This window comes from Symphodus melops (assembly GCF_947650265.1).
Source record: "Symphodus melops genome assembly, chromosome: 6".
In the NCBI taxonomy this organism is placed as follows: domain Eukaryota; kingdom Metazoa; phylum Chordata; class Actinopteri; order Labriformes; family Labridae; genus Symphodus; species Symphodus melops.
The window spans coordinates 16,073,322-16,084,492 of NC_136696.1; the positions used below are offsets into that span (position 1 = coordinate 16,073,322).

Consider the following 11,171-nt stretch of genomic DNA (forward strand, 5'->3'; position numbering starts at 1 on the left):
GGTTCCAATCAAACCGTAAATTCTTTCTTTTCCTCGTTATTGAGGAAAATACTGTGAGTGAAGCTGGGACAAGTTCTAAATTTGGAGGTTGCAGATAAGGGGTTAATTTCATCAGCACTGCAGGTGTAATATACAATCAGTGAGTACTGAGGGAACACATTGAGCCTCATGTTAATGTCTTGTGCTCTTGTTGAGCCAAGCAGGTGCTCAGTTGAGTTGCATCCAGTGATTTTGAGAAGCATGTCCAACCCATTATCCTCTCCTCATCCATGCCTGTCTCAGTGGATTCTGTCCTCCTGCCAGAATTTTACATTGTCCTACACAGCTAACAAGGACACAATGGATTGCCAGTCTGTTTGAGAGAGTAGATATGATCTCTGCAGTAACACTTTTAATATAGTAAGACTGTACTTTTATCTTAATCACTGACAGAGAAGAGTTTCTGAACTTTCCAACTGATATAATAACTTATTATGTATGTGAGAGAAACACTAAAATAACTTTTAGTGTTTCTCTCACATACAAAAATCATTTAAGAAACAGCTTTAAGAAATGAAACTGTAAAACTGCAGCACTCTGAATCGAGTTTTGTGCTATCGATGTGCTATCAGTAGTATAAGTGGGATCACAGCAGTAGAAAAGTTACCATAGGCAGAGAAAACAAAGTGTCCTAACAGTAGAACAATAATGAACAGACACTCAAAACAATACAAACTGAGTATGACCTGCTACAGTTAAAAAGTAATGACAAGACAGTGGTATTTTAAAAAATGACACAGACCTGATGCCATAGAAGTAGTTGTATGAACGTAAAGACAATTACTAGAAACCTGCTTCTGGTATGTCTTTTAGCATCATTCGTCTATAAGATCAACATTTCTTCAATAAATATGAAGGATAATGCTGTTTTAAAAATGAGCCGAGATCGGCATGTTATTACAGCCGTTATTCCATGATTATTTATTTGTCTGGAAATACCAAAGTTTAGGACAATCTTGGTATGTTATAGGGTAAACCAGCAAAAATCTACAAGATCTGTAGTACATCTGATTTGCAGTAAGTCAAGCATTTTGAACACACAAAAAAAGCAATTCTATCCTCCTTTTAGTCTGTCCAATTTCACGATTCCTCTAATTATTTCTTTATGATGTACAATACATTTTGTAATTTAGCAATGATTATATTTTGAGTAGGTTACATTTTATCTTTCTCATATTGAGCTCCTTTTCATTGAAATCTACAGTTGGGCTGGTAAAGATTTGTCCACTGGAGGTTTGAGTAACATGTTACCTTGCTGCTTATTATGGTAAATATATATTCTTTATGGCCCAAATATTAAATGTGTTTAAATACTGATAAGCATTGTACATACTTAACAAGAAGTGCTACAAAGCTTTTATGAGACAGCATGAAATATTTGAAAATTTTGCACTGTTCAAAAAAATCGATCAGTCTAGTTTGACAAGCAAGATCCCCTGAGTGAAGACCCTCAAACCTCGGCTGGAATGTAAAACAGGTGCTGCACAATTGGTTCCTCCACACTGGGGTGAAAGAAAAACAGCCGCTACTGACTGACAGAAAATCACATTCTCCAGCCGACTGTGCCTCCAGATGATCCCTTATTTACACAGACAGACTTAAAGGATATCATACAGCAAGCATGCAATATTTCTGCACGACCCTTTGCATTTAAAAATAGATATCCCTCTCTGGTCATTGAATATAGCTATATAGAATCGTTTGTTTTTGAAGGATTCATTTTGATCTCACACATACAGTATATGTTTCTCATAAAAGGGAAAATATGCTGATACAAACCCGAAACAATCTGAGCTCTTGCTTTGACACCTTGTGTGTTCTTCAAGTGGTGGCGCTGGAACATCTGGCATGGATTTATACACTAAAAGTCTGGCAGGGGATTCAAAGAGAAGAGTTTTTAATTGAATCCACTCCGAGGTTTGTGAGACCCAAATGTCTTCTGGCAACAACCTTTGAATACGTGCTCATGTTGCTTTGTCATGTGACCTCTTTCACAGGTCTAAATAGTTTCCCCCACTTTATTTGACTCCTGTTTCAAACTGACAGTTTTTTTTTCAACTTCTATCTGTCCACACAATCATAGTTCAATTCAGTAATCTAACACTGTTGTGGAAAAGTTGGCAAATTAAAAAAAGGTAGTATACTGACACCATGCACAGCAGTTGTGGTTTGGCTTGTCAATTGTCTCTCTACTGCCTCCCTTCCAGCACTCCAGCCCTGACCATAGTACATACCAGCTCAACACTGAACCTACTGCTGTGCAACAATACACACATTCACAGCCCACAGACAGCAAATTGCTTCTCTCATTCCCCACCACGCCCTGCCTTCGTTCTTAGCCACCTGCAAAACAAACTGTGCTGGAAATTTCACTACAAATTACCCTGTGTCTGCCAAATCCCCCCGGGAGCAGAGGAAATCAAAACCCTGGATCTCCCTGCCCCCACAGACACAGAGATGAGGCTTACCCACAAGGAAAGCTCAGGTTGCCGATAACTCAAACAATTATCTTTTTTAAAATTAAAAAATTTATTAAATGTACTTTGATATTTTTATTGGCTGGACTTAAGTTGTAACTCGATTACTTTTTTTACATCAAGCATTGAAAGTGTAGCTGTGTTTCGATTTGAACTTTCATTCAAGCTTATCAGAATGAAAGCGTCTCGGGGTGAACAAGAAAAGCCCTAAGACAGTTCCAGGTTTACTTTTTTCAACACAAATCTCCCACCATACTTCTGTGGGCTTCAGGTCAACACGACATTGTGAACTAAGCCTCCTTTCACACTAAGAAAGGGTGAAAACTGAGACCTGTTTCGCTTCAGGGGAAAATCAAAGAAAGGCACATACCTTAGCAGTGAATAATGATCAACAGCAAGAAGCCAAAAGCTTTATACATTTTAAAGGCCACAACGCCCCCTGGTGACAGCTCTGTTGACCTGCATACAAACAGGAACGTTAGAGTGTTAGAGAGAGAAAGAGTGAGTCAGTGGCCGATGTGCCAGAGAGATGAGTGTTGAAAGCTCCTTGGAAAAAGGATTAGGGCTGTTTATGTTGGCCAAGTGGCGCGCTGCCAGCTGCTCAAGAGTGCAAACTTCTTAAAGCTGCAGAGCTTTGGGTTGCTTGTGAGTCTTTTTACTCTCTATACCCTCCACCCAAACTGCAGGGCTGGTTGCGCTTTGTTCAGAGGGAAAATCCCTTCAACTTCAGCCCCCACCCCCATTAAAGCACACTCTACCCCCTGAAAAAAAGTGTTGGATTCAGAGTCAGTCTTTCTGACACCAAAACCCCCAAACAGTGTGAACTTAAATAAACTTAAAGAAGTTTTTTTTTTCCAACTTAAAATCCAAGCAAAAGTAAAGTTGAATCGAAACAATAATCCTTATCAAAATCAATTCAGTTGTAAAGTTTGATTGTGATCTTTTTTTTTTCACATTTTAAGTGTTTGAGGAATCAGACAGAGAATGTTTGGATTGTTCAGGGGAAGAATCTGACGTATTAGACTCTCTTTCTGTCCTCTACAGGAGCAGACTTGATTTGAACTCATCAGGTAAAGAAAAGCAGGGAGCAGCAGAGTCCAGGTTGGAGGTAAAGGAAAAAAAGCGGAGGCCCATGTATCAACATTAGGATAGGACTCAGCCTGAGCGCTGGCAGCATGCCAAAGCTCTGCGGCCTGGAGCTACATCAGAGCAGTGTTCGTAAGCTGCAGTTATGAGAATATTAAAAGACAGAGAGCTCACTTCAGCAATAGAGTCAGACCTAAACTTTTGTTTTTATGACTCAGAAACTGCTAATATTACTTGTTCTCTCACTTTAAAACTGAATATATATCTTTTGGCTTGGAACATAGTGTACACACAAACAAGTAATGTTACAGTGTCGTGTCAACTAGAAAATCAAGGTTCCAACACCATCATAACAACCATCCGTTGGCCAGACACTGCATTCCTAGTGGTTTTAGCAGTGCTGCTCAGCTGCTAACCTTGAGCTTTGACTTCTGCACTGAGAGAGGAAAGAAAAGCAATTCATTTTGCCTTTGGGCCTTTAAAATCTCTGTTACTTTTGTGACTTTGTGCAAGCATGTTTCATTTACTTTTTATTAGGTTTTCTGTGCTCATTGCGGATATAGAAATGAGTTTGTTCAGGTCTAAAACCTTGGCTTTGTGTGTCCAGGGTTATGCACCTATTTTTTATTCACTCAATATGACAAACACATTTAAGTTGAACCTTTCAGAGAGACTAGAGAAATATGAACTGATTTTGCCTGCAATGCTAAGTTTGGAGAAACTGTATCCATCCATTTGTGTGCTATTTTTGTTATGCAAATGTTTGGCAAATGTTTCGAAATCCTGTCACTTACAAGTCTGCTCACACAATTTTCTACTTAGGTTTTACTGTTATAACAAAGATACATTGTGAACATATTGGCAAACAAATTCTGAAAAAATACTAAGTATGTAAAATATACTGCCCGCTGGCTAAACAGCATGCTCAGGTTGTCTACAAGGTGCCGTTACTTAGTTGCGGTGCATATATATACATATATATATCATTGAGCTGCTGCTGTCTTGTTAACATGCTATTTCAATGATCAATTATATCCTAAAATACATGTATCATGTACCAAATCATACAGCCATCCTTACTACAGTCAATTTATTCTGAAGATAAAGTAGTAATTTTGTCTGTCACCATTCCTCCAAAATCAAATAATACAAGCAATGTGCATGCTGCCATCTGTTGGTATCTGTAAATACTGCAAGAGATCAATTGCTGCAAGGATAAAGACTATAATTCCACAAAATATGTAATAGTGTTTCAAGTAGATTTACTTTAGCTTTGCAGTCGGTAGAGAATGTTCTGCATGCATCCTAGTATTCATGTAGCATGTTGAGCGGGCTTAAAATATAAACTAACAAATTGGCTTGGATCAACTTGGGGCACAACCATCAATCCCAAAAGAACACATGCAAATTCTTCAGAAAAAAAGGACAGTGACACTTTCACACTATAAACTTTGTATTGAAATAGGACCATGCTTAGGAAACATTTTAGCACATTCATTGTGTCAAACATCCCATCAACAATTGTTACATTGAAGAAAGGGTTTGAAAATATGTCAATAAAATATGTTCCAGTTTCATAATTTTAACACTTTTCGGACTTTAAAACTGCGTCGTTGAAGTCACACAAGCTCACAATTAAAGACAAAGTGTGCGATACTATAAAACGTTAAAGGCACTTTCATTCATCTAACAGTTCATTTAAAGGAAACTGGAGATGATCTGGTCACTCTCCAAAATGCTAATCTTAGTATTCTTAAGACTGCAAGTTGTCTATTAATGAACACATACGAGCTAACATGGCAAAGTATATTGCACCACTTTGATTATGTAAACACAGTTCTCACATTAAGCAGCGTTGTATTTAATACTTAGAGAAAAGGCATGAGGTGTATGACAATAACTTAACAATGGACACACAGACACAAAAAATAAGTTAACAAAGCATAATGCTGAAATCCATGGCAAATGCACTTTAAGCTAAGTCTAAAAATATATTACTTTACCAAGAGAGGTGACACAGATGGCTCCAGTAATAAAACACATGATGACACTTGATGGTGTGTTAATACTGAAAACAGGCACGGCTGTATAGACGGGTAACGATTAAAGAGCAGACATCTGCAGAACCATTGAACACTAGAGACTGACCTGATCTATAGATTGGCCAATATTGGCCTATTAGAGATGCATTAGTAATGAAGAATATGTTTTATCACACAAAGCATTATCCAAAAATGCTTTTACATAGTTCAACTATTTTATGTATTATTTAATAAGTTATTTAAAAAAAGCCATTCAATCACATTCGCACAGGTGCGAATTCAGGGCATAATCCATGGGGGTGTTAAAAAAACAGAATGATCTCATTCCAGCTCAAAAATAAATGAAGCCATACTGGCAACGTGTGAACCAAGAGGACAAAGCAAAAATATTTAGGTGGTAGTCCTCTCTCAGTGAATTTAGAAGTATGAAAAATATGTCATTGATACACATTCATGAAGGTTATTTGCCTCAAATATCAAAGTTCTCATATATACAAGGTTTAATTTGCTGGTGAAGGGTAGAAACATGTTGGTACTGCAACTAATTTTAATGTTTAAGATTTGGCTTCATCTTGATTCTAGCATCATTTTGGCTCAAAGTCTCAAAAAATGTTCTAGTGTGTACTATCCCGCTCCTCTTGTAACAAGGCCTAGTGCTGAGGTGTGTGAAGAGTTGACAGAAGCCTGTGTCGCTGCACTTTCTTCTGTTGGTGAAACTACTCCACTATCTTTTGTTTTGAAATAGATGACATAAAATAAGGGCAGGACGATGCCTATGAGGAGCATGGCCACCACAGCGTTCCACCACTGGATTCCCCAGTCTGCACCATGACCGGTCAGACTCTTTCCTTTGGAATCGAACTTCTGCCTGTTCTCCGAGTTTTCCAAAAAATCTTGATCATCTGTGGTCTGAATCAGTCTCTCAATATCCTGGTCCACCTCCATTAGAAAGTCTGTGACCTCCTGTAGATGTGGGTGGGCTCTGGCTCTATCCGGAGGATTCACTAAAGTGGTGGATGAATGTGGCATCTCTTCTTGAGGGTAACTAAGGTCTGCGGGAGCCTCGGTTAAAAAGCTATGTTTTTGAACAGGTATTTTGATAGATTTAAGTCCAAATAGATCTTGTTCCTGCATGAGGTTGTTCACCCGTTTTATATCTGCTACCTGTTGACAAAAAGAAGCCAAATGTTAACATTTTGTTATGCGACTGAAGAGTTGAACAACACAAATAATTCACAAACTTCTGTGACAAAACTCCTTACCTTGCAGCCGTATTGTAATGCAAGCTTGTTGAGATTGTCATCCTCCAACACCTCCCGCTCCAGCAGCTGGATGTTCCTCAGTCTGTCCCGCTCATGTTCTCGCACAACTCGGGGCCTCATCTCCATAACAGTGAGCTCCTCATCATCTGAGGACACAGAGGACTCATTCTGCATCTTCCTGAACATGTAAACCTGGCCATCGGCACTGGCATGGACATCCACCGGGGCCTGGAAAGCCTGTGGAACATGCTCACCTCGCCGCATAATGAAAGCCTGTAAAGAATGTTCCAAATTCCAATTAGACCATCAAAGTCAGATGTGTATTGATCAAGAAGCTGATGAAAAACAGACACACAAGCTGGCTTTACAATGCTTGATTTCCCTGCTAACATTTTTCATGTTGAATCTGAACGCATCTCTCCTCCATTGCCCTGTGACATCAAAACAATGAAAGAGGCTGAAACACATCAGCTGAATCTAAAAGGATGGTTCACACGGCAGGGTTTTAAAACTGTCGGCCAATTTCCCAAACCTTAGAGGCCACACACATGGCGATAAATAATCAAAGGTTTAACAGTTTTGGTCGTATAGTGTGTGGTGTGCGGCCACACGGCAAAATCAACACACCACATGCGAACAGATTTCACTCTGATCCCCTGATCAGACGGGAAACCTCGCAAAACCTCTCAAGATCAAACGTGTTTTTATTTTTTGGATTCTCCCGGCACTTCCTCGCCACTATGTCACCTCGCTTTCTGATTGGCTACGCATCACATTCAACAGGCTTGTGGTCGTTTTCCCCTCGGGGGACACCAAACACGATGAGAAATCGGGCAAAAAGAATCCAACATGTTGAATATCCCCGGCAGGATTATTTTATGATGATCGGGGGCGTCTTTAAGATTATCGGAAGGGGAGAATCGGGGCCAAAATCAGCCAAATTATCCTGCTGTGTGAACCAGCCTTTAATCCTAAATCCCATCAGCTATTCTGACCACGATTGAACAGACAGCTGCACATTAGAACAGACAACAGTCTTGTTGACAAACATCATTTCCATGGGAATTTTTTTTCCTATTTGAAATCAATTCCTGCAACTCAAGTTGCTAGACAAACTGTAAAACAATAATGAACAGAATAGGAAGCCTCTTGGCCTACTTTTACTGATCTGACTGCTGGCTACAATAGAAGACTCCAAAAGTAATAATCATTCCCAGAGGCTATTATCGTTAGACAAATGCTGATGGGCGCTATGGTGATTGAGTTTTTCAGGACATCCTTGAAGTTCAAATTAATCTTCTATTGAAAAGTCATTTCTAAGAGTGTATTCACTTGGGCTCCACCGTGGCCTCATTGCAAATGCAGCTTTGAATTGCTGGATGCAATGCAAATGGTGAAGCAAGTGTAGATGTGACATTTTAGTGTAGTTTGTACTTCAGAAAATGTCCTAACCTGCAACATCTTTCCAAATGTGTGTTGCCTTTTCTAGGACATTCTTGTCTTAGTCTTTGTCCAGATGTGTGTAGGAAAAGGAGAACAAGAAACTTGAGTTAAACATTTTCACTTGAGAAAAAAAATAAACTGATACTGTGCTGTAAGTCATGTGATCGTATAACAAATAGCTAGTCCAAGTTTACTGAAGGAAATCCTAGAAGTTGTTTGCTTTTCCTCTTGTGGACCTGATGGACTCTCTCTGAACGTTTAGTTTCAATCCAACAAACCCTCAGCACAGGTCAGCAGAGAGCAAGAAAGTGGAAGTTATGTTTATCCACATAGGCTACAGTCCCAGGAGAAGACAGGTAAATTAACCAAGCTGTCTGCACTCTAGTCTTCAGTTGATTTCATGAACTTAGTCATGATGTATTTGATTGACCAACACATCAAAATAATTGCTGGGCATGCCATGCTTAATATTGCAAATAAACACTAAAGATCCCTTCCCTTTAATAGGAGAGTGCCACGTATTGCAAGACAGAAATTGTCTATCGAGTTTAACTAAAACATTGAGCTTAAACTATGTGTTATTAAATGGGACATGCTGCCGTAAATTTCAGACGGCAGCCTAACAGTACAGAGTAAACAAGTCAATGCCATAAACGTCAAGTAATTTTAACAAAGTGTGATCACAATGATGTGGAAATTGAATATTTCTTTTTAATTTTATTCAACCTTAAACTAATGGAGATTAAAAATCTCTTCTGTCCAGAGAGTCCTGGACAAAAAGCAGCAACACAAGTAGCAATAAACAATGTTTTTCTTTCTCATGTTTGAAGTGATACCATGGTTACTACAGATGGCGCTAAAAACGAACTCCTCTAAACAAAATCATTACGAACAATGGGGTTGTGTAAACTTAACACCTGTTTAAATTGGGGAAAAAGTGAATTTACTGATAAATCACGGTCGGTTGCTTTGCCTGTGTGCAATAAATAAAACGCTTATTTGCAGGTTGATAGTGCCTTTCCTACTCCACGAAACAGAACAAAATGACTAACGGGCAGGAGGGACTTAATTCGCACCACTTACATTATTACGAGACAATTTTGTCGGTAAGACGTAAAAACAAAAACAAAATAATTTGTCCCAAAAGTTGATCTAAACCTGTCGAAATTATTTGTGCGGTTCAGTAAGTCAAATTTATAAATCATGCTGTCACACTCAAGCTTACAAGAAGCACCTGAAGGCAGCACATACCATAGATAAACATACTTGTGTTTATATATAATTATATATCTAGGGCCCAGACAGTCTACGAGCTTTTGACGTTCATCGAGCTGTTTGAAACCAACGCAGAAAGCATGTCACCTCACTGTTCAACTTCAGCTCAGCTCACAGATAGTTAGCCTGCTCGACATCATGGTTAAGGTCTTTACAGTTCAGTATACTTTTTAAATACGGGTTTATCTTTTTTAGTTACCTTTTCAATATGCTTTAAAAAACACTGTTCCAAGCCACTTCCTTCCCACAGCAGAGCTTCGCCAGCTTGACCTGCTTCATTTGCTTTACATTATAGCAAGTTAGCAACAACTGTAATGGCTCTGTAGCTGGCTACTGCTTAGCACACTTCTTCGTGTTTTCTAAAATGAGTTAGCGTGAGAGATGCAACGCTGCCACCCACTGCACTGGAGTGTAATACACCTTCATTTTTTTATTTCTAAAAGAAAAAAAAAGTGGACCCCTGGGAAATGTTACTTTACCAGCTAAGACAGTACAAAATTAAACCATGAGAAAAGTTTAAGATGCAATCACTAAGTTGCATATTAGTGACTTATGCTGAATTTTCCTTATGTTATGTTATTGTTTATTTTACGTTGAGCAAGGTACTGAATGTGGTCTCTTTGTACATGTGCAAGTGAACGAGACTGGTTATTTAGGCTGGTGTAGCCTGCAATCTAGACACCAGGTAAAACATTTTATTCAAACAAGATAGAAACTACCTGATCCCATCGGTGATTTCTATATACACTGTAGTGATACTATATAAATATACAAGACTTCATAAACTGTTTTTTTAAAAATGTAAAATAGTACACACAAACTCTTTTATTTGAAACAAAAATGCTTATTAATTAGTAAATTGAAGCTTCTGATACGAAACACAGCCTTGGACTAGGAGGATGCTAGAAAGTGAAAGCTGGTTCTTAAATGGTTAAATCCCGAGGGAAAAGGCCAAAGAGGGTTTCAAAAGGTCCGAGTAGTGGTAGTGCTCGCTTTAGGCACTAGGTGGGGCTAATGATCTTTGACAACTCTCTAGTTTATATAGCTGGTCATCTGATTAAACTGATGCAGAGGTTTTTTTCACATGGAGTAAAGTATTATGATAATAGAATTCTGTTATTGATTTCTATAATAAACAGGCATTTAATATTCAGTTAGTTTGTTCAACTTATATAAAAGATGCGATGGAAAACTGCAATGAAAATTTTCATAGGAGTGTATTATCCCATTATATGAAATTATATGAGTTTGAAAATATCCATGGTTGTTACTTCTAGGTTAAAATCGATGATGCCTATAACATACACAAAGTATAATAATAATAAAAAAAAACTCAATTACAGCACCTAAGAAAGGGATTAACTGATGGTAAATATAAAGTGCTGTCCACCACCATCTGTGTACTGATTTTAACCTCACCAAACAATAAGGTAATAGGCACTCACATCACACAGGTATCTCCATGGTAACTTTAGTTACAGCTATATATTACACTTCTTGTCTTCATAACACACTTTATATGGCATTACTGAGATAAACAAAAACAA

The 11,171-nt window shown here is 38.4% G+C and overlaps 1 protein-coding gene across 1 annotated transcript; it reads right to left on the reverse strand.

Annotated features, from left to right (window-relative positions):
- Positions 1-5,037: 5,037 nt before the first annotated feature.
- lysmd4 (LysM, putative peptidoglycan-binding, domain containing 4) lies at positions 5,038-10,010 on the reverse strand. Its single transcript, XM_079347185.1, has 3 exons — positions 9,824-10,010; positions 6,907-7,179; positions 5,038-6,808 (listed from the first exon to the last, which is right to left on the reverse strand). The coding sequence occupies exons 2-3, from the start codon at positions 7,168-7,170 to the stop codon at positions 6,269-6,271; spliced, it is 804 nt and encodes a 267-aa protein (XP_079203311.1). The 5' UTR covers positions 7,171-7,179; positions 9,824-10,010; the 3' UTR covers positions 5,038-6,268.
- Between the last annotated feature and the right edge of the window lie 1,161 nt (positions 10,011-11,171).